At 38.7% G+C, this 24,796-nt stretch overlaps 1 protein-coding gene across 9 annotated transcripts in view; it reads left to right on the top strand.

The window, feature by feature from the left end:
- LOC124621900 (cleavage and polyadenylation specificity factor subunit 6) overlaps window positions 1-24,796 on the top strand; it is a 180,384-nt gene that overhangs the window by 66,629 nt on the left and 88,959 nt on the right. For 7 of the 9 annotated variants that reach the window (XM_047147388.1, XM_047147392.1, XM_047147394.1 and 4 more), the window contains 2 exons: window positions 7,032-7,317; window positions 17,361-17,434. In XM_047147388.1, coding sequence (XP_047003344.1) covers window positions 7,032-7,317; window positions 17,361-17,434 — 360 coding nt within the window. The remainder of the gene's footprint in view (window positions 1-7,031; window positions 7,318-17,360; window positions 17,435-24,796) is intronic. The other 2 variants (XM_047147391.1, XM_047147389.1) reach the window with 1 other exon arrangement.

Here is a 24,796-nt window from a genome sequence, read left to right as displayed (position 1 = left end):
GAAAGGGAGAAGGGTGAAGGAAAAAGACTCTATCCCTTTTCCTAAATCTCACTAGTCCTTTTCTCACTTTTCCTAAATCTCACTAGTCCTTTTCTCACTTTTCCTAAATCTCACTAGTCCTTTTCCTTCACATTTAAGAAAAACACTGTATCCCTGTTCCTAAACCTCACCAATCCTTTTCCTTCTCTCCTCTTCCTTTCTCTTCAAGCTTTCTGCCAGGAACAGAACGCATCGGCTCCAAAAGTGTGTATATGTAATACCTTTTATATGCGTGTTCTCCTGCCGCTGCTTTGTGAGGAGATCTTTTATCTATCCAATTACATTATAATCTTTCAAAAATTTATTATTTTCATTGATATATTAAACTAACTGTAATTACCATGAGATAAATTACAGTGGCGAGACCTGTCATGAGGTCGTGCCAACAGACATCCTTAGATTGTAGGACGAGTGAAAGTTTGAGAATTTGACTGAATTGTGATCTTTCATTATATATTAGTTAGGGTACTTACATATGACCTGCACCATAGAAGCAATCAGTGCTTCACAGTTGCTCAAGTACAGCACTATGGAAGAGTTGAAGGGGCAACAATGTTACCAGCTTGGCTGAGAATTAGGATGAGTTTGGGGAGGGGAATGGTGAGCAGGCAGCAGATTTCATCGTTCTGGCAACCAAGGGAATCTATACTGCATGCTTTGGCTTTTTATAGGCATTTACCATGTTTAAACTGCAGGTTACCTGAATCCATGTGAATTGACTTAAAAATTGCACAAATATGCAACAGCAGTGTGCATTTCTGCAGGAGGCAGTAAAAGTCTAGTTTAAGGGGCCAGTGGCATACTTCATGTGTTTCCTACAGCAATGTTGTTGACACTGACAACAAAGCTTTCAGTTTGTAGATAAATCTTTTCTTTTCTCTTCTTTCACACATTTTCTTTACACATGTAATTTAAAAGTCACAAGCCCCAGTTCCCATCCGTATGATTGGCTGATCTCGGGAAGTACGTGATTAATGAGGAATGTTTCTGTATAAAATTTATGATTCATGCAAATTGGCTGACATCTAGTAGTGATAGGTGTAAAGCTGTCTGACTGGAGCACTGGTCTGGTACAATCTACTATTAGGGGGAGCCTGATGCAAGATACCACTGCCTCCTTAAGCAACCTGCAGTGAAGGGCATATTGAATATTAAGTTGATGTGAACAATTTTTTGTCTGAAGTTGATGTTTCAAGGGGTGTGAGGGGAAATGTGGTAAAATGTCACACTGAAAATATAGCTAGTGATTGACCAGCACTGGAGTCAGATGGCTGGCAAGTGGCCATAGCTCACACTGAACTGGCACTGCAGTCAGGCGGTTCAGTAGCTCGCAGCTCCCATTATTGCCATGAGATGTCACTCCAGACACAAATTGAATATGGAACTGATCTCCTGAGAACTTTCCTGGTGTGCACTGCTTAAATCGTTTTTGATAATGAACATGGACCTTGCCTTTGGTGGGGAGGTTTGTGTGCCTCAGTGACACAGGTAGCCATACCGCAGGTGCAACCACAATGAAGGGGTATCTGCTGAGAACCCAGACAAATGTGTGGTTTCTGAAGAGGGGCAGCAGCCTTTTTAGTGGTTGCTGGAGCGGCAGTCTAAATGATTGACTGATCTGACCTTGTAACACAACCAAAACAGCCTTGCTGTGCTGGTACTGCGAGTGGCTGAAAGCAAGGCGGAGCTGCAGGTGTAATTATTCCCAAGGGAATGCACCTCTACTGTATGGTCAAATGATGATGGCATCATCTTGTGTAAAATATTCCTCGGCTCTCTGTACGGGGAGTACTCAGGAAGACGACGTTATCAGGAGAAACAAAACTGGCACTCTATGGATCTGAGTGTAGAATGTCAGATACTTTAATTGGGTAGGTAGGTTAGAATATTTAAAAATGGAAATAAATAGATTAATGTTACTGTGGGAGTCAGTGAAGTTCAGTGGCAGGAGGTACAGGACATTTGGTCAGTTGAATACAGTGTTATGAATACAAAATCAAGTATGGGTAATGCAAGAGTAGGTTTATTAATGAGTTAAAAAATAGGAACGTGGTTAAGCTACTATGAACAACATAGTGAACACATTATTGTATCCAAGTTTGACATAAATCCCACACCCACCACAGTAGTACAAGTTTCTATGTCGACTAGCTCCACAGATGAGGAGGAGATTGAGGAAATGTATGCTAAGATAAACTAAATTATTCAGAGAGTTAAGGGAGCCAAAAATGTTATAGTCATGGGAGACTGGAATTCGATAGTGGGAAAAGGAAGAGAAGGAAAAGTAGCAGGTGAATATAGACGGGGGGAAAGGACTGAGGAAGCTGCCTGGTAGAATTTTGCATGGAACATAATTTAATCATAGCCAACACTTGGTTTAAGAATCATGGGAGAAGGTTGTATACATGGAAGTAGGTTGTATACATGGAAGAGACATGGAGACATCGGGAGGTTTCAGGTTGATTATATAATGGTTAGACAGAGATTTAAGAACCAGAGTAAATTGTAAGACATTTCCAGGTGCAGATGTGGACTCTGACAACAATCTATTGGTTATAGACGAGGATGCAGACGAAGGTGAGAAGGGAGATATGGTACTGCGTGAAGAATTTGACAAAGCACTGAAAGACTTAAGTTGAAACAGGGCCCCAGGAGTACACAACTTTCCGTTAGAGCCAGCCATGACAAAACTCTTCCATCTGGTGAGCAAGATGTATGAGACAGGCAAAATACCCTCTGACTTCAAAAAGAATATGATAATCCCAATTCCAAAGAAAGCAGATGCTGACAGGTGTGAAAATTATCAAACTATCAGTTTAATAAGTCTTGGCTGCAAAATATTAATACAAATATTTTACAGGAAAGTGGAATAACTCGTAGAAGCCGACATCAGGAAAATCAGTTTGGGTTCTGGAGAAATTTAGGAAGATGCAAGGCAATTCTGACCCTATGACTTCTCATAGATGATAGGTTAAGGAAAGGAAACCTACATTTCTAGCATTTGTAGACTTTGAGAAAGCTTTTGACAATGTTGACTTGAATACTCTTTCAAAATCTAAAGGTGGCGGGGGTAAAATAGAGAGAGCGAAAGGCTATTTACAATTTGTACGGGAACTAGATGGCAGCTATAAGAGCCGAGGGGCGCGAAAGGGAAGCAGTCGTTGAGAACAGAGTGAGACAGGGTTGCAGCCTATCCCCAATGTTATTCAATCTGTGTATTGAGCAAGCAGTATTGGAAACAAAAGAAACATTTGGAGTAGGAATTAAAATCAATGGAGAAGAAATAAAAACTTTTGAGGTTTTCTGATGACATTGTAATTCTGTCAGAGGCAGCAAAGTACTTGGAAGAACAGTTGAATGAAATGTACAGTGTCTTGAAAAGAGGATATAACGTGAACATCAACAAAAGTAAAACGAGGATAATGGAATTTATCCTAATTAAATCAGGTGGTGGTGAGGGAATTAGATTGGGAAATGAGAGACTCAAAGAAGTACCTGAGTTACACTATTTGGGGAGCTAAATAACTGATGATGGTAGAAGTAGAGAGGATATAAAATGTAGACTGGCTATGGGAAGGAAAACGTTTCTGAAGAAGAGAAACTTGTTAACATTAAGTATAGATTTAAGTGTCAGGAAGTATTTGTATGAAGTGTAGCCATGTATGGAAATGAAACAGGGACGATAAATCGTTTAGACAAGAAGAGAATAGAAACGTTTGAAATGTGGTGCTACAGAAGAATGCTGAAGATTAGATGGGTAGATCTTGTAATTAATGAGGAAGTACTGAATACAATTGGGGAGAAGAGGAATTTGTGGTACAACCTGACTAAAAGGAGGGATTGGTTGGTTGGACGCACTCTGAGGCATTAAGGGATCACCAGTTTAGTACTGGAGGGAAGTGTAATGGATAAAACTCGTAGGGGGAGACCAAGAGATGAAAACAATAAGCAGATTCAGAGGCACGTATGTTGCAGTAGTTACTAAGACATAAAGAGGCTTGCATAGGATAGAGCACATGGAGAGCTGCAGCTAACCTGTCTTTGGACTGAAGACCACTACAACAATCATTTTACAAACAAAAAGTACTATTTTCATGTTGTGTGATTTCAAAAATGAATTCCTTCTTTATATTTGCCTTAGAGTGATTTATTACTTTCCCAATTCAGCCCTCCTTTATTGAGTCCTTTCATACCAATTAGTCTGGTGCCCCCGACCTCAATATTAATTTTCAGATGCTTATACACGTTACATGTAATTATACAAATTCTTGTCTCTCAGTATACAGTACTCATACTTCAGGAGCTCCATAGGTCAAGGGTGACAAGGATGCACATGTATTCCTCATTTTTGAAGTGAAGTGATGGCTTTCATTGAATAGCTAAGCTACATCCCAGAGAGTTGGTGCACCAGTTTAATGATTTGGACAGTATAATGTATACAAGGTTGAATCGGTTTTATATAGTGTTAACTGCACCAAGGGGTACTAAAATCATCAAGAAGATGTACCATAATGACAGACATTCAAAGTTAAATCTTAAAGTAGATTTATTTCCAGAAACAGTTAGCCCCACTGTCGGGGATTTGTTCTCCTTTAGTTTCCCCATGTTGCTGTTACATGTATGTCGCGGGAATCTGTAGTTCTACATATAAATGGAAGCAAAATCTATTTCAGAAAATTTTTCCTTGGCATTAGGCAATTTCCAGTTCATATATCACAAGAGGATTTGTTCAACATTCAGAAGGAACAATGTGTTTTTTTTTATACAAAATACCTTAATTTTGTATTGTATGTATAGAATTATGCTCAGAATTATGGAAGATATGATAACACGAATTTTCATGGATGATCGTAGCACTTCTTGCTGCTTTTCGAAGATTGAGTGCCCTACAAGAGAGAAATTGCACATTATTGCATTAGCAGTGTGCTGTTCTAGATTGTTGGCTGTTTTCTCAGTACACCTTCACCTGCCTGTGAAGAGAGATGCATGTGAAAGTGAAATTAAAATTCACACTGTCCCGACTGCCACCATAACTGTGAATTTGTTGTTTATTGCCAGGTAATTGTATTTTTCTCAGAAATTAGGTTCTGCTGTTATGTGCTTTCCTGTATTGCAAGGGAAGTGTACAGTACTGTCTTATTTATTTAGAAGTAGAAGAAATCTGTTAGATCAACTGTTATGTTGCAATTGTAGAGGATATCAGTGTAATCAGTGTAACTGTCCCATCACCAAAAAATATTAAATTAATGTGGAAGTGGGCTTCTATTATAAAATTTTGTGGATGTAAATTTCACAGTATTACATTTGTTTCTCTCAGATATGACTTGTGCTACATTTCAGTTTGAATGAAACCAACAACTACCTAAGTGCACTGTGGTAACTTGGAAAATGTCAGCTTCAGACTGTCACTTTTGTCGAGCACAAAGCTGAGGGTATTATGCAAATTTTCTGGTGAACAAATTGCACTTTTGTGAAGTTGCTCTGAACTGCAGCTCAGTGAGAGTGCTTTTATCATCACTCAATAAACATGCGTTATTGCTCTCAAAGTAGGAGTTTCTACATGACCATAGCACAATCCTTTTCTGAAAAGGATCATCGTGTATGTAAAAATAGGTGCCCGATAGACCAGACAGTAGTAGATAAACTGAGAAATGGTGGAAATGTGTGTGCCTGATGAGAAACTGTGTACAGCATGTCTAATTGAGTTGACAAACTGAGCAAGATGGCACTGTTGTTAGCATAGTGGACTCGCATTGGGGAGAAAAACTGTTCAAATCCACATCCGGCCATTTAGATTCGTGTTTTGCGAGATTTCCCTAAATCACTCCAGGCAGGTGCCGGGATGGTTCCTTTGAAAGGGCGGGGTCACTTTCCTTCCCCTTGAAACAATCAGAGCTTGTGCTCCATCTCTAATGACCTTGATGTCTATGGGACATTAAACCGTTATCTTCCTTTCTTGAACTGGAAAGTGTGAATCCCTTAATACTAGTTTTTCTCTTTACACTTCACCTTTTAAAAAGAAGGTAATAAAATCAGCAAATGTCACTTCAAGGATTGTGTCAAATGTGAAATAAGTTGTGCCCAGAATTAGACAACTAATAAAGCAGCACATACAAGTGGTTTTCATTCATACAGCATTACACATGTACATTAATCATGACTGTGAATACTGTGTTGTACATACTGACATGAAAATTGTTCATTTCAAATCATGAAAAAATTCACATTCTAACATTGGCAGCAAACAGTAGTGATATGTGAAGAAACTGGGGGAAGAGTGATGAAGCAAGATTACAGATAATAATTTCCTGAGACATTAGAATCCAATTCGTTACGTTACTAGAAAACCCGGGTTGGACTACAAACAATGATTTTGAATAATAATATGATACATGAAGCTTTTAGTGGTTTACAAACTCAGCTCATTCCTGTCGTGTTTCAGTTCACCCTACTCCCATCAGCTACCGTTAGGTTGACAACTGCGCCTTCACTTTATTTCACACCCCCACTTTAATTTCTTATATTGCTTAGTTCCTTCTATTATCATTGCCTTTCTGCACATTTTTCTTTTCTCCACATCTTAACCTATGTTTTCATGTTCTTTATTTTGGTTTTGATGACTCTTACATATCATTTTTTTGTTTTTGTTCTTCACCATGCCCTGTTTTACCATAATGCAGTGTTATGAATTTCTGCACTCTTCTTCTGTTAATCCTTTTTTCCCCTCATGCCATGCTGTATTCTGTCATCTTCTGTATTCAGGCATCTAGTAGTTATGTTCTCCTCAGCATTGATTCACTTACATTTTAGCCATAGTACAAACTCAGAAGAATGTCTACATTGCTGATTATGTGTAATGACTCTGATGCCATTTTATCATTGAGTGCTCGAATTGTGTTAGACCTTAGGCATTAATTTGGATCCTATATTTGACTTATTGGATATATTTAACCATTTGCTCGTTGGTACCAGTGTTATGTTATATATTTCAGTTTGAAGCACAATCAAAAACAAGGCCAGTACCACCACCAAATCCTGGCCCAAGGAATCCTCATCAGCATCCACATCCTCCCAGAATGATGATGGGTCCTCCACAAGGAATGAGGCCTAGGATGCCACCTCCTGGCATGCCACCACCAGGTCCTGGACAACGAATGCCCGGCCCGCCCATAGGGCACGGAGGACCTCAGGCACATGGTCACCCACAAGGACCACCATCACAAGGACATCCACCACCAGGTTTCCAGCATGGCAACTGGAATGGACCTCGAGCTAATGGTACGCGTGGTGTTGTTTATGTATGATGCATTAACTATAAATTTTGCATTTTCTTTTGCACATTTATAGTGTGGAGGTTTGCAAGTTGGTAATCTCATTCTGCTTAACAAAACCGTAAATTATATTTTTAATATGATCAGTAAGAGACCCATAAAAAATAGAATGCTGCCTCTAATTTATGGGCTAAGAACTGTAGATTAAATCAGAAGAAATGGCAGAATGGTATGAAATGAAGAATACGTTACTGGGATAAATTAAAATAACTGGTAGTGGTTCAGTGCAGAGGAAGCAGTAATCAACAGTTGACTGGAATGGTGTGAAAGGAACACAATAGAATTCTATGGTTAGGTTTGAGAGAGGAACTAATCAAGACAGCAGAGGATCAAACAGGCAGTAAGAAAAGGCCCAGTAGAAATTCTTCGATAAGACGAGATTTAATTGACAAGAGGGGGAAATATAAAACTGCTACAAATGAAGTAGGTCCCTCTCCATTAGGTGGACCAGTTTAGAGAGTGTTCTGGCTTGACTATTTTCAAATCCAATAAAATTTTTTGAGTAGGTTTGACAATGTCTCTGATTGGTATGTGCAAACTTTCACCTTGATACATCTTTTCATTCCTTTCCTACAGCCTCTCGTAAATAAGGGTGGCAAATTTGCACACATGCTAAAGTACCAACTTTAGTAACATTCATGAAAGGTACTGTTAATTTGCAGATCTATGCTTTTGTATACGTAAACAGTTTTTTGTGCTAAATAGGAATACACTAGAATCTTGTTGATCTGGCTCTCAGTAAACCGGATTTCCAGTTTCTTCAGATTCAGTGTTGAGAAGACAGCTACTGGATAAATTAATTGAGCTGTAGAGGGAAGTTGGTGTGACTTCTTTATAGAAGTTGGTAAATATCAAAGATGTGATTTTTATGATAACTTTGTTACCGAACTACTAATTCTGAGGTCATGGAGAAAAGTTTGGCCAGATATTTGTGATTTTGACTGCTGAGGTTTGTGAAGTTGTCAAAACCTCTAAATTCCTTGAAATGTTAGAAAATATTTCTGATTGTTCAGATGTAGACTATAGTGGTGTAAATGACTGGTTGCAAACAACAGTAATGCTGGTTATGACATGACGACCAATGATGAAATTTGTATTGCTGCCTATTGTACTACAGGGAATGAGTCATGGTGAAGTGGAAAATGAAAGTGGCATTTCAGAGGAAGAAGTAATGCCTCATGAAGAGGCAACATCCTAGCTGGAAAAAGTGACGGTTCACCTAGAATGTCAACTGGAAGCAACTCCAGCAGAACTGATGATAGTAAAACATCAGTGTCATTGTGCTGCTTTCAAATGCCACGTAAGTTCGAAGCAAAAGAAAATTACTCGCTGTTTCAGTAAAAAACATGAATAGACTACATTAACTATAGAGTTAAAGTGACAAAAAATGTTTCTTGTTAGTGCCAAAACAGGTGGTTTCCTTCTCATCACGTATTATTTTCTTTTATTTATGTCAAGTTCCGTAGGAACAAATTGAGGAGCAAATCTCCAAGGTCATGGAACACGTCAGTACATGAAGTTACAACATAAAAATGACAACAGATAAAAATAAAATGTTTATGAACCTGAAAAAAGTCAGTCCATAAGTTAACCAAATCAACAATACAATAAGAATCAGCTTAATTTTTCAAGGAACTCCTCAGCAGAATAGGAGTGACCCATGAGGACACTCTTCAGTTTCGATTTGGAAGCGTGTGGATTACTACTAAGATTTTTGAATTCGAATGGTAGCTTATTGAAAATGGATACAGCAGTATACTGTGCACCTTTCTGCACAAGAGTTAAGGAAATCCGATCCAAATGCAGGTTGATTTCTGCCATGTATTAACTGAGTGAAAGCTGCTTATTCTTGGGAATAAGCTAATATTATTAATAAGAAACGACAATAAAAATATACATATTGAGAGGATGAAGTCAAAATACCCAGACTAGTGAACAGGAGTTGACAAGAGGTTCGCGAACTTACACCACTTATTGCCCAAACCGCCCATTTCTGAGCCAAAAATATCCTTTTAGAATGGGAAGAGTTACCCCAAAATATAATACCATACGGAATGGAAATAAGTGAAGTAGACTAATTTTCATGTCGAACAATCACTTACTTCAGATACTGTTCGAATAGTAAAAATGGCAGCATTAAGTCTTTGAACAAGGTCCTGAATGTGGACTTTCCGTGACAGTTTATTGTCTATCTGAACATGTAGAAATTTGAACTGTTCAGTTTCACCAATTGTATGCCCATTCTGTGAAATTAAAACGTCAGGTTTTGTTGAATTGTGTTTTAGAAACTGTAAAAACTGAGTCTTACTGTGATTTAGTGTTCATTTTTTTACAAACCGTGGACTTAGGTCATGAACTGCACTATTTGAAACAGGGTCAATGTTGCACACAACATCCTTTACTACAAAGCAAGTGTTATCAGCAAACAGAAATATTTTAGATTTACCTGTAATACTAGAGGCCATATCATTTATATAAATAAGGAACAGGAGTGGCACCAACACTGATCCTTGGGGCACCCCTCACTTTACTGTACACCACTCAGACCTGACATCACAGCCATTCTTAAGATTGTGAATAATGACCTTTTGCTGTCTGTCTCTAAAGTAAGAGGTGAACAAATTGTGAGATACTCCTCGTATTCTGTAATGGTCCAACTTCTGGAGCAATGTTTTGTGATCAACACAATAAAAAACCTTATTTATCATTCAGGAAACTGACCATTTCTAAAGGAAAAATTACAAATATGGCTAAGTACAAGGCTAACATGTGCAGCACAGTACTTTAATATTCTGCTAGGCACTCTATCATATCCATTAGAGTCCTTAGTCTTCAGTGATTTAATTATTGACCCAACCTCCCCCTTGTTTGTATCACACAGTAGTATTTCAGACACCAATCTCGGAAAGGCATTTGCCAAGAAAGTTATATGATTCTCTGTAGAAACTAAATTTTTATTTAATTCACCAGCAATCCTCAGAAAATTATTCTTAAGTGCTGTACATATGCCTGATTTACCAGTACCAGAAATATTTTTAATACGACCGGACTCTATATTGTCGACCTTGTGCTGCTGACCACACACTTCCTTCACAACTGACCATATGGTTTTAATTTTATCCAGTGAATTAACTATTCTGTTTGCATACCACATAATCTTTGCCTTCCTAATAACATTTTTAAGCACCTTACAATACGGTTTGTAATGGGCTACTGTAGCTTGATTGTGACTACTTCTAACATTTTGATATAGTTCCCGCTCTGTTCTACATGATACCCTTGTGCCACATACGGTAAGTCACCCTTGACCCACGGTTCTGGATGACTTTCCTGAAATCTACCACTTTTCCCAGACTATAGGATGTATAAAGAAGAGTGTTAAGTTCTTTTTGAATTGCTGACTTTTCTAATCGGGGGGTTATTTAATCTATTAATCATTGAATGGAAAAATGCTAGTTTATGAGCCAGCAATTCAAAAAGAACTTAACACACTTTGTTGTATACCCTGTACAAATGACTTTGATTCCAACATAATCACAAAATTGTATTACAAATGTAAAACACCAGAGCAGAACACAATACATAGCAAGATATGCCTAGCTCAAGGAACATCACCAACACAGAAAATAAGATAAGTACCAGCAGTCTACCATGGTAGTATCTCCAACAGAATTAATGCATTTTTTAAAGACAAAAATATTCAACTAGCCTTTTGAACCAGTAACAACATTTCAATAAAATTATGTTTTGCCTCCACTAGAACATCGAAATATGATAACCTAGGAATATATAAAATCACATGTGGCAGCTGTAATAGCTTTTAAATTGGCCAAACAGGAAGAAATTTTAACATGGGATATAATAAACACACTAGAGAGAGCAAATATAATCAGTCCAGCTTCTTTCTACACTTGAAAAATCAAAATCACACTTCTGATATGATTGAAAATGCACTACAGTTTCTGCTTAGAATACTAAAAGGTTTTGCAATGAACATTCTTGAGGAATTAGAAATTTATATATACATGAGAAAATACCCACAAAAAATATTAAATGGATCTACTACCTTAAAAACTTCATTGAACTTTCAGAACACGAAAATGGATAAATCGGAAGTAACAAATACAACAGCCAAAGATAATCGCAACAAATTTTAGTTAATAAAATAATATCGCTGTTCATCTGCACAGTCTTTGTAAACTCATTGCGTCATAAAGAGTGGAACTGTCAAACTGCTGTCACATCATAATTAACATTTCAACACCCTGACACCATTTACGATCTTACTAAAGCAGTGACAGTTACAAAACAGTCTACTAACGATGCAATATGGATGTCACATCAATCTAGACATGAGTACAAGACATCTACTGTAATATGAATGACATTGGCATCCATACCTGTTCTCGCCAAAATTGTAATTGCAGGTACTTGCAAATGGCGATGAAGCCAAAACAGTCTGTTCTAAATAAAGGTTAGTTATTATAAGCAGCTATTTGGTGTATGTACTGTTATAATCATATATAAAAACAAAGATGAGGTGACTTACCGAACAAAAGCGCTGGCAGGTCGATAGACACACAAACAAACACAAACACACACACAAAATTCAAGCTTTCGCAACAAACTGTTGCCTCATCAGGAAAGAAGTAAGGAGAGGGGAAGACGAAAGGAAGTGGGTTTTAAAGGAGAGGGTAAGGAGTCATTCCAATCCCGGGAGCGGAAAGACTTACCTTAGGGGGAAAAAAGGACAGGTATACACTCGCACACACGCACATATGTGCGTGTGTGCGAGTGTATACCTGTCCTTTTTTCCCCCTAAGGTAAGTCTTTCCGCTCCCGGGATTGGAATGACTCCTTACCCTCTCCTTTAAAACCCACTTCCTTTCGTCTTCCCCTCTCCTTACTTCTTTCCTGATGAGGCAACAGTTTGTTGCGAAAGCTTGAATTTTGTGTGTGTGTTTGTGTTTGTTTGTGTGTCTATCGACCTGCCAGCGCTTTTGTTCGGTAAGTCACCTCATCTTTGTTTTTATATATAATTTTTCCCACGTGGAATGTTTCCTTCCATTATATTGATACTGTTATAATCAGTTTGACAGTGTTAGCTCTTCTAGTTTGTGGAAAATGGTCTAAGTTCCAGTTGCTTCCTACTGTTCTCCAGAAAGAAATCTTACATTCAGCATTGCTCTGTGGCACCACATTTCAAAAGCTTCTATTCTCTCGTCTGAACTGTGCATCATACAAGTTTCACTTTCGTACATGGCTATATTCCATACAAATACTTTATGAAAAGAGTTCCTAACTCATCTGTATTCAGTGTAACAAATCTCTCTTCTTCAGAAACACTTTTCTTGTCATTGCCATTCTACATTCTAAATGTTCTCTACTTCGGTCATTCAGTTATTTTGCTGCCCAAATAGCAAAACTATCAACTGAATGTCTTGTTTCCTAATCTGATTCCCTCAGCATCGTCTGATTTAATTCTACTGCATGCCATTATTCCTATCCTGTTTCCGTTGAAGTTCATTTTATATCCCCCTTTCAAGACACTGTCCATTCCATTCAACTGCTCTTCTATGTCTTTTGTTGCCTCCGTTTGAATTATGTCACTGTCAAACCTCAAACCTTTTATTTATTCTCCCTGAACTTTAATTTCTACTACAAATTTCTCTCTGGTTTCCTTTACTGCTTGCTCAGTGTGCGGATTGAATAACATCAGCAATAGTCTACAACCCTGTCTCACTCTTTTCTCAACCATTGCTCCCCTTTCATGCCCCTTTGACTCTTATAGCTGTCAGCTGGTTTCTGTAAAAGTTGTAAATACCCTTTCACTACCTGTATTTTACCCCTGCTGCAGGCAAAATTTCAAAGAGAGTTTAATCAAAATCACCAACAGCTTTCTCCAAGGATACAAATTCTGTAAACGTAGATTTGCCTTTCCTTAACTTATTGTCTAAAGTAAGTTATAGGGTCAGTATCGCTTCACGTGTCCCAATATTTCTCTAGGATCCAAATTAATCTTCCTTGGGGTCGGCTTCTACCAAATTTTTCATTCTTCTGTAAAGAATTTGTGTTAGTGTTTTCCAACAATAAATTATTGGACAGATAGTTTGGTAATATTCACACCTGTCAGCACCTACTTTCTTGGGAATTGGAATTATTCTATTCTTGTCGAAGTCTGAGGGTATTTTGCCTGTCTCATACATCCTGCGCATCAGATGTCAGGACAGATTCTCCCAAGACTATCTGTAGTTCTGATGATGTCTGCTCGTGGAGTCTTGTTTCGACTTAAGTCTTTCAGTGCTCTGTCAGATTCTTCTCATGGTATGATATCTCATATTCATCTGTGTCCTCTTCCATTTCTGTAATAGTGTGTTCAAGTTTATCAAGGTCTGTATAGACCCTCTGTATACTCCTTTCAGCTTTCCATTCTTTGCTTGGGACTTGTGTCCCATCTAAGCTCTTGATGTTCTTATAGCTGCTGCTGTTTTCTCTCGAGTGGCCTCTTTAATTTTACTGTAAGTGGTATCTATCTTTCCCCTTGTGAATTATTCCTCGAAATCCATACATTTGTCCTCTAGCCAGTCCTGCTTAGCCATTTTGCACTTTGTCAGACTCACTTTTAGACATTTGTATTCCCTTTTCCCTGTTTCATTTACTGCATTTTTATATTCTCTCCTTTCATCAGATAAATTCAATATCTCTTGTGTTACCCACAGATTTCTACTACGCCGCGTCTTTGTAAGTATTTGATCCTCTGCTGCATACATTATTTCATCTCTCAAAGCTTACCATTCTTCTTCTACTGTATTCCTTTCCCTTGTTCTAGTCAGTCATTTTCTAGTGCTCCCTCTGAAACTCTTGAACAACCTCTGGTTCTTTAAGTTTATCAAGGTCCCATCTCATTAATTTCCTACCTTATAGGAATTTCTGTAGTTTTAATGTACAGTTCATAACCAATAAATCTTAGTCAGAGTCAACATCTGCCCATGGAAATGTCTTAAAATTTAAAATGTGGTTCTGAAATCTCTGTCTTACCATTATATAATCCATCTGAAACCCTCAGGTGTCTCCAGGTCTCTACCTTGTGGACAGCCCTCTTTCATGATTCTTAAAACAAGTGTTAGCTATGATTAAATTATACTCTGTGCAAAATCTTACTAGGTGGCTTCCTCTTTCATTCCTTTCCCCCAGTCCATATTCGCCTATAATTTTTCCTTCTCTTCCTTTTCCAACTACCAAATTCCAGTCCCACATCACAATTAAATTTTCGTCGTCTCCTCGAACTATCAGAATAATTTCTTTTATTTCGCCATACATTTCTTTATGTCTGCAGAGCTCGTCGGTATATAAACTTGTTCCCATCATCATCATCATCATAAGTATTCGTGCTCATTGCTTAGTGTCGTGACCCCATGAACCAATCATCTCCATCCCAGATGGTTGCCAGCTTCTCTTAGTGGCTGCTGAAGGGGTAGATCGGAGATCTTGATTTGATCTATCCATCTGCTCGCTGCTCTTCGTCTTGTGCCCTCGATCTTTCCTTGCAAGATTATTTTCTCTAGATTTTCTCCATCTCTTCTCACAATATGGCCAAAGAAGTGGAGAATTTTTTCAGTGTCTTGAAAAGAAAGGCATCTGGAGATATCGAGTTGTTCAATAATGGACACATTTGTTCTTCTTTTGGTGCATTTTATGCATAGCATCCTACTCCAGCATCAAAGCTGAAACGCGTCAATGTGCTGGTTTTTCTCTGGCCTTGAGTGTCCATGTTTCGTAACTGTAAAAGAAGACAGAAAACACGAGTGTTTCAACTAGCCAGATCTTTGCTATTTGTTATTGCTCTGCTCTGCCAGATCTTGGTGAGCTTCTTCATAGCGTGATCTGTCATCTTGTCTCATCTTCACAACTTCCCGTGCTGCAGATGGTTGACCCAAGACAGATGAAGGAATGCATGCCTTCCAGTTCCTTTAATCGATCTGTGAGCTGGATCTGTTCTTCTCGATCAATTATCATGAGTTTGGACTTGCTGAGGTTGATTTCTAATCTATATGCTGGACTAACGTCGTTCATTCTTGTTAGTAGCTCAGCAAGTTCGTCTTCGCTGTTGGCTAAAAGCACAATGTTATCAGCAAAATGGAGGTTGTCGATAGTTCTCCCACCAATTGAGATGCCTTTGGTCCAACCATCAAGAGCTTTCTCATTGACATGTTCTGCATTGATGTTGTACAGTTGTGGGGATAGGACACAACCCTGTCTCACACCTGTTGATACTCTGAAGGAATCAGACATGCCAGCACTTGTCTTTACAACTGCGAAGTGGTTATTGTATAGACGTTTGATCAATGCTATCAAGTTGGGTGGGACACCGAACTCTGCAAGCACCTGCCACAACTTTTCTCAGACGACACAGTCAGGCTTTCCTGTAGTCAAGGAAGCAGATGAAAACAAGAACACAGAACTCCTGCGATTTTTCTATTATTTACCTTATGTTGAGGATCTGTTTATGAGTTTCTTTCCCTTCTACAAAACCTGCTTGTTCTGTGGGTTTGTGAGGCTGAATGTACGTCTTCAAACGTTGGTTCAGGATATAGAGCAAAAGCTTTACTTGCATGAGATATGAGGGCAATAGTTCGGAGTTGGGGCAGTTCCTGATAGGGTCTATCTTGTGTAAGGGGATGAAGAGAGACTTTGACCAGTCATCCGGCCACTCCGCAGTTTCCTATATTCTTTTACACAATGAATGCAGTACATCAAAACCTTCCTGTCCCATTTCGTTGATCATTTCTCTGGATATACCGTCTACAGCAGAGGCTTTATAATACCTCAGATGTTGTTCTACTGTGATTGTATATACGACTTCAGCCTACCCATTTTCCTTTTTCAATTTTCTAACCTTCGTGCGCAATGAAGAGACCTAATATTTCACACTCCAATCTGTAGAGAATACCAGTTTTGTTTCTCCTGATGACATCCTCCTGAGAAATCCTTGCTCAGAGACCTAAATGGGAGGACTATTCTACCTCCAGAATGCCTCACCCAAGAGGTTGCCATTATCATTTAACCATACAGTAGAGCTGCATGTCTATGGGGAAAAATTATGTCTGTAGTTTCCTGGTTGCAATAACAGCACAGCAAAACCTTTTCTTTGGTACAACAGATCAGCCAATCATACAGACTGTTGTCCCTGCAAATACTGAAAAGGCTTCTGCCCCTCATTGGAACCACGCATTTGTTTGGCCTCTCAACAGATACCCTTCCATTGTGGTTGTATGTGTGGTATGGCTATTTGTATCGCAGAGGCATGCAAGTCACCACACCAATGGCAAGATGGTGCTTTTTTTTTTTTTTTTTTTTTTTTTTTTTAAAAAAAAAAAAAAAAAGCCTTAGGCCTTTAATGCATATGTGTTCAGAGACAGTCATTAAGTTTTGAGCTATGTCGTTTAGACTTAAATCTCCTTTCCTGGTCATACTGATCTGAAGATAACAGCAGGGTTAATGTATTCACATAATCATTGCCTATGAACCAGTCCTCCCCCTCTCCCTTCTACTCTAATCAATGTAACTGTGAAATTTACAATATGAGGAAAAGATACATTGCTATGACATGTTGTAAGCAGTCACAACAAAAAGACATCTACACATAGCTTTTGGCCAAAGCCTCCTTAAGTTGAGGAAACACACACATTCATTCACACAAGCCAGCACATCTCACACACATGGCCATCACCTCTAGCAGTTCGGAATCATGTAAATAGTCCACATATTGCCATAGGTTTCGCTGAGAAAATATTAAAATTCTAGCATTGACCCAGTTCATATGATAGAGAGACGTAGTTACGATCCATAGGATATGCGAAGAACGAAACTGAACTAACAACCCACATGTCATATTCTGGTAACTGATTGATCAAGTTGGAAATATTACATAGAATCTGTTGTTATCTGTTGTTGGTCCTTTTGCGCCTCTGATCCTGGAGCACATTTCAGGTCCACCACGGCCAGGCCCTCCCCCTCAAGGACCTCATCCACAGGGCCCGCAACAGAGACCACCACCTGGGATGGTATGTATTTTCCCATTTACTTAAAATATTTTTTTATGTATAAATGTTACAGACATTCATTCGTGCATACATGTGTACATTGTAAGGACTTCTTTTCATTGAAGAAAGTTATGTGATGAACCTACTTTCTAAATGTTTTGATACTTTCAGATGAGTCGCTAAGACATATTTCTGTTAGAATATAATGAGTAAGTACTATGCATTTTAAATGTGTAAGTTCTTGCAATTTTATGAGGGAGAGTCAAATGAGAACCTTAACTACTTTTTAAATTTTTATTGAACGAAAGTGGAACACAAGGAGTCACTTCTCAACAGTATACCAGTTATCAATACACTTCCTCCATTGTGTAGGAAGTGCACAGATTACTCTGGGGAGGAGGGGGCCAGAAATCTATAGATTGTGTGCGCAGCCACTTGTGCACTGCCTGCTGCAGTTCATCAAAATGAAATTTCTTTCCTCTCATCACATTCTCCTTCTGTGCTCTGCAGAAGTTCTTTACAGATGTAAACACGTTGCTCTTTCAGTACTGGAGTGAGATGCACTGGCACCAATCTTTCAGACATTTGCTAAGCACTTCATGAATGATGTAATGTGCTGGGCCATGACTAATATTCAGATTTGCAGCTAGTTCATCCACTGTCTCACAGCAACTTTCCATCCTCATTGCTTCAACTGCTTTGGTAGACTTGGGTGTGTCACACCTGACTTGGATGCTGAGCATATGTCACAGAAGTCATGTCGTTTCTGAACCTTCTACTCCACTCACATACTCACTGCAGTGATAGACATGCCTCACCATACTGGATCTTTGTTCACTGAGAGATTTGAATGTATTCCACACCTTCACTCCTCAGAAAAGTATGACAGAATGCTGTTCTTCCTCAGAGTCTGTAGCAAACATGGCAGCCATTTTGAACTGGTGTTGTGCCCGCATTTCACTTGTCTGTAGTTTGCTGCCACCTGTAGGGTAGTTCTTAATTAAACTTTCAAGGTTTTCATGTGACTCTCCCTCGTAAAAGCCAGTGCATGACTTCATAGGTTACTCAGGTACAAGCAGACATTCTTACAGGTCAGACTAGTGGCACATGGGTGTGTTAGGTGGTTTGAAAATTGCACTAATGTTAACATTTTCCTACAGAGCTAGAAAGGAAAATTGGTGATGCATTAGAGTCACACTTGAGAGCGATACAGCTCAAATCCTAGTTCAACCATCCAGATATAGCATTTCTGTGGCTTCCCTAGCTCATTAAAGGCAAATTCCCTGATAGTTGTGTTGAAAAGAACATGATGGATTATAACCTAATCATTATTTTTTGAATCTTCTCTCTCTCTCTCTCTCTCTCTCTCTCTCTCTCTCTCTGTGTGTGTGTGTGTGTGTGTGTGTGTGTGTGTGTGTGTGTGTGTGTGTGTGTGTGTGTGTGTGTGTTTTGGGGGGGGGGGGGGGGGAGACTGGCTTCTGGCTGGATATAGAATTTTTTGTAGCTTGGGTGAATGGTGATGGACTGCAACTAACATCATTTTGGATGAGTGTAGCTTTTGGGATGGATGTGCCCAGTGAGTGGTTTATTGAGCCCTTGTTAAATGATATTAATTTTCTTAAGACCTGAACACTCTTGAGTAATGAGGGGAATATCAGTTACTGCTTGATTTTCTGCGGCAATTACATCTGCTCATGAACTGCATGTTTCTTGCTGCCTGTAGTGTTGTGATCAAGCAGATTTGTGGAGGCTCATTGCATCAGCTACTGTAGAAGACCAAGATTTTTCTGAAGAAAAATAAACTGCTATAAAAATAATTATACAAGATATTTTCCCACAAGTGATAGTTAAGGATTTCATTTCTTGTAAAGAAATCATTGTGAGTTCCATAACAAAGGTGGATGTGAGTGATTGATGTGACATTCTGTTCCAGTTTGTCACTTCAAAATGAATGGTGGTGGTGGTGGTGGTGGTGGTGGTGGTGGTTGGGGAGGGAGGTGACAGAGGAGGAGGATACATTTGCACAAAGATTGCTGCTGTAGTGCAGCAGCTGTATACAGTTTTGCATTACCTTTCCTCCCCCAGTTATCGTGGTAGTTTTGACAGTGTCAGCAATTTGAAGGGGGAACATCTGTACGGACTTTGACATAGAATCTGGCTGCAGATTGGCTGTTGAAAAGTCTTTTAAGTCCTGCCATGTGGACAATTTAGCAATACAGTAAGACTTGGAAGTTTTTGGAAGAAGTGTCACCTTCCATCCTAGCTGCTATAGTGCAGCATCCACTCAGGATTTAATGGTAAACTTTGTGCAAAGAAGATGCAAAGTTGAGAGTTCGTGTCCACTCCTTTATTTTTTTAAATCTCATTTTGTTTGTCTGCTAAAAATGTGTCTGATGAAAGAAACTTCAAAGATAATGTGTTTCTCTTTCTAACCCATCAGTAATAACATGGTCTTCCAGAAACATTTTTATGAAGTAGTTTGTGTCTGTGTCAAGGTGAGAACAGTTTACTCTTAAGAGTTCCCGCCATGCAGAAGTCTGCGGCCGCACGAGACAAGCTTGCATCTGACAAGATAATTGCAACTTAGTGCATGTTTATGCTCTCACTTTGACAAGCTTAAAATTGTTTATTATTATAGCTTAATTTTCTGTTGCACAAAATATTATCAATAAGCTGAGAGAACACTATGCAGTAATACAAAATAACATAGGCTGCTATTTGTGTATTTATCAACTGTTATTTTTTTATTTGTTTATTTGATTTTGCATATGTGAACGCAGTGAATGTTGCTTAAGCATTATGGTGTGGCAAACTGTAATTCTTGTTTACTGCCTCTGCAAGGTGACAGCCTGCAGTGAAAGAAATTGTCATTGGCGGAGATGCAATCATAGGGCATTTTACTGTGATTAACTGGCTTTCAATTGGACTGTGTTGTGTTTGGCGTAAAGGAGTTCGTGCCTTCATACGCATTTAACCAATTCTTTCACAATCAGGGTTGTAATCTGGCTAACAATAACTGCTTTTAAAGTAATGATAGTTAAGATGTCATGATCAGCAGCATATGGCTAGTCACTGTGTATTCCAGAATCATCTGTCCACCTGTGCTCTTGCGTTACACCTTCTCATTGAATATTATGGTAGCCTAGAGGTATGAAATCATGTGCACTGATTGAGGCACAGCATAGAAAATTGACACGGTCAGCTCGGTGAACCTATTGTTATCTTAGCTTCATGGGTCTTAAGTGTACTGCAAGTTGAAAAGCTCTTAACAATAGGCACTTACTTCTCTTACTGACTAAGGTGAACAATTGTTCTGTTGCAATAATTATGAGAGATGGTACTTGATGTTCTTTCACTATTTATAGACTAAATGACAGTTTCGCTTAAGGATGACTGACTTAATCTAGACATTATTGGCAGATTATCTCATTCCTTATTCCATGCTCTGATAACTGATTTTCCTTTCATGTTAGGAGAAGCTGTAACTGAAGCCTTCCTTTATTTGGAACTTACTGTTATTCATAGTTTGTGAAGTATCTTTGTGGATGTTCATGTTTTGCCATCAGTACTGTCTTTTTATCCATATTCTTCTGTATTATACACATAGAAAAAGTTTTTTTTAAGAACATTGCCACTATCCCCAAAACAAAGGAATACGAATGAAAAGGCAGTATTGAACATCCACAAAGATACTCCACAAACTATGAACTGTGAATCACTTCTGATGAATGAGCTTTTTAGTTTTCACTGTGCTTAAGAGAGAAAAATAAAAATAATTTTGACATTTATTGATCTATGATATTTAATTTGCAGTTGGTGCAGCTGAAGGTTATTAGTAGGAACCAGAAAAATTCACATCTTGTGAATGTAAATTCTGCCTCTACATGTAAAAATGCAAAATTATCTAATAGACACTATTTCATAGCAAATTGTATCCAAGTGAACTATTTTATCAAAGGTAGTTTCAAATAGCTTTATTTTCTGCATAAAAATACAAAAAAATGTAACTTTCCGAAATAAAAAGTGTACAAACACGATGACGTATTAATATTCTAACGCTTTCTTGGACAACAAGTGACAGTGTGGTTTTGGGTTGCACAACTCACACGTCTCTTCCAGTTGACTTGGACATTGTGCGTGGAGCCGATTCTCTTCTTTGGGTTATCAGCTATGTTGCTCTCGCTGTATAATTCTTCTCCGAAGACTGTATCGGGTTAAGGGGAATATTACTAACCAGCTCTATATTCTACATTCTGCCACATGCAGAATCAAGACATAAAGTAAGGCTTTCTATATAACACACTCTTCATCTGTCTATTTAACAATCTTCGTGACATCAAACACCATGGAACTCCAGATACTCTTTGACTTTTTGATGTAACTTCTAGGGCACTGCTTGTAATCGCTTGTCAGGGCCGCTTTGTCTGACACAGCTCCTGGCTCCTCGTGACAGCTGTCCTTTGTGCACACACAGACATGTGTGGTGCAGTAAAAATGCTCTCCCGCACTTCGCATTAAAATATCGGGTGTTCGAGATGGTGGAGAGCCAAGTGTTTTTAGAATTTATCCCAAAATTCTCGAGGCACTACAATATACTCAGTGCTCTGCTGCAATACCAGTTGTGGGCGTTTGAATGGTGTATTAAAGGTTCACAATGCTAACACAGTGTAGTTCTCAGCCTTGAGATGTAGCATTTTGTAACAAAGAAGAATGTAAACTTTTATGTGAAGGATAGTTTGCTACACATTGCGTAGAGGAGTTGCTGACTCGCAGACAGGCACGAAAAATGACTGCTAAACATGAGCATTTGGTCTTCTAAAGTAAGCACGCACATGCGCGTGCATTCATGAGCTCATGCTCACCCACATCTGTCTGTAGTTGCATCGAATACCACAAGAGATTGGGCCTCAGAAAGCAGTTGTGTGGTACCGATTCCTGAATGCTTTGTGTTGTGCAGTGATCTTTGTTTCCTTTTCTTATTTTGTAACAGGGAAAGTGGCTAATCCTGGTCTATCGTGGATTTCGATTACAATCCTTACAACAACAGAAGTGATTGGCGATCCTTGTGACAGTGTGTCAGCTCTCCTTTTGCTGAACATGGGTGTAGGCTGCTGCCCTCCGAGAGGGTGATGGCACTTGTTTCTACGCACTGCTTCTCTCCCCTCTTGTGGTCAAAATTCTAGTTTGTTTACACTTGCAACTTTCTGCCACTATATAATGTCCGCATTTTGCACTGTAGTGATTGGAAAACAAAATCTGTTAAGTGTTTTATCAGCACCAAAGTTCTTCCCCTAACATTTGAAGAGAGTTACTTTCGGTTCTGCTTCTACACTAAGTATCTTGTCAATTCTGTCTCTAGCAGGGGAAAGTTTTTACAAAAGCAAACATTCCCGTCAAAAAGTTCATAATTGGCACGTTTTTAACATTAAATTTCAAAGAACTAGGGCTTTGTTTGTCTTCACTCGTGTAGCATTAGTGCGAATTCTAAAAAAATAATAGATACTAATTTTTGCAAAAATAGAGGCTACATTCTCTGTACCTTAATTATTAGTAATTGTACTGTAGTTGCAAACGTAGTAAGAAGAATGGAAATAAAATGCGTTGGCTGAGAACTATTGGTATTCCGGCCCTCGGTGGCTGCACATTTCAGACGCAAGTTTTACTCACTTCTGTGCCTGCTCAAGAAACACTTTGACTGTGGAAGTGCATTCTCCTTGCAGGTAATATGACTAAAACGCGTCTACAATGTAGAATATGTTTACCAGCCTGGTATATTGTCTTTTCACGTCCATTGAATAATCTGAATGAATGATTTTTGCTTAAAATGTGATACGGGTTATCAATTTACAGTTTTTAATTCTGGAAAGTCATTCCCTGCAGAAACTGCAATTGATCTTTTACTCTGCAGTTTATCTGTGACAGTAAGAGGGAGATGAATGCCACAACTTTTTGCTAGCTCTAAGGCAACAGGATTGTGGTGCGAAGTGAAGGGTGTGTTGGCTCTCGGTTCCAGTCTTGATAGAGGTCCCCTTTCACCTTTCCTGTGCCAGAGCAACAGTCATTCAAATCAAAAATCCATAAGGAAATCATAAGAAAACTTCTCCATAATTAGTCTTCTCACTACTTTTGGTACCCCATTGTGTGAGCGCAAACCACTTGTGATACTGTGCCTTTGATAATACCTTTCACTTCTTTAGGTGACATAATGGTGCTGAACAATTACTGCGTTTCTTTATGTGAGTACTCCAACTTGCCACATTTCCTTTGTCCTTGAATATGACATTGGACAGCACTTAAACACAGAGCATTTCAAAGTCCAAAGCGGGTAATATTGTACTAATTCATGTTGCTTTAGGCATGCTCGTGTTACAGATGCTTCGTTTTATTTAAGTAGATTCTGTCATAAGGTCATTGTGGTAAGTTTAACTCATTTGTGTTAGCACAGTGCATATTTTATGAGTTACTTTCTGTTGTTTTATTGAACACACCAGTTAAAATAAGAGAGAAATTTAAACATCAACAATGTATTCTTTCACATTCTCTAAAAGTGTCTGACAATGCTCAAGTAGATTGGATTCCGTAACAGTAAAAACAACCACTGGTTTGGAGTTAAAGATGTCATGAAACCAGATTTGAAGCACATTTTTGTCCAGAAAGAAATTTTGACTGTTTACAATAAGGAGTGGGAAAGGTAAACATTTGGAGGTACGAGATCAGAGGAGTAAGTGAGGAAGGGATGACTTCCCAAACAAACTCACGGGTACTTTTGTTTATGTCGTCAGCAGTGTGTGTGATCATGTAGTAGCAACACTTGGTACAGTTTTATCAAACGTTTTTCGTGCATTATAACCGAAAGGTGCTTCAGTTTAAGGTGCAGATGTCAACTGGAATAGACACACGTTTGTGGAGAATTCGTAGTGCTCAGCAATCTTCTATGCCCCCACGTGTTTGCCCTGCTCTTTGCTCAGGGAGATGTCTTTTGTTAGGGTTCAGCCATTAATTTCTTAAAGAAAGAAATAAAGAAGTGGAAGTAAAGGCATCACAACAGTATTAAACAGGAGGCGTCAATGAGCAAACTGATGTTCAAACAAAAATGCAGTTATAGTCACCCATTTCATTTTTGTTGCTTTGAATTAGAGCATGCAGTACTCCTGCACCAGACTTGTGATCCTTACCTATTGACTGCATACGCACTAAGGTTAAATGGTCAGTCATCACATGTCAATTATGGAGACTTACTTATGTAAGATGATTTGTCTGGTAGCACTCACCCCACACATGATATAAATGTTTCGAGCTGCCTCTGCTACCTTCACCGCACTATTAAACACAAAGTGAACAATATGTCACAAACTTTAAGACTGTTTCTGACTATTTGATTAG

Source organism: Schistocerca americana, chromosome 7, assembly GCF_021461395.2.
Source record: "Schistocerca americana isolate TAMUIC-IGC-003095 chromosome 7, iqSchAmer2.1, whole genome shotgun sequence".
Lineage (NCBI taxonomy): Eukaryota > Metazoa > Arthropoda > Insecta > Orthoptera > Acrididae > Schistocerca > Schistocerca americana.
This window is presented reverse-complemented; position numbering and strand designations above follow the sequence as displayed.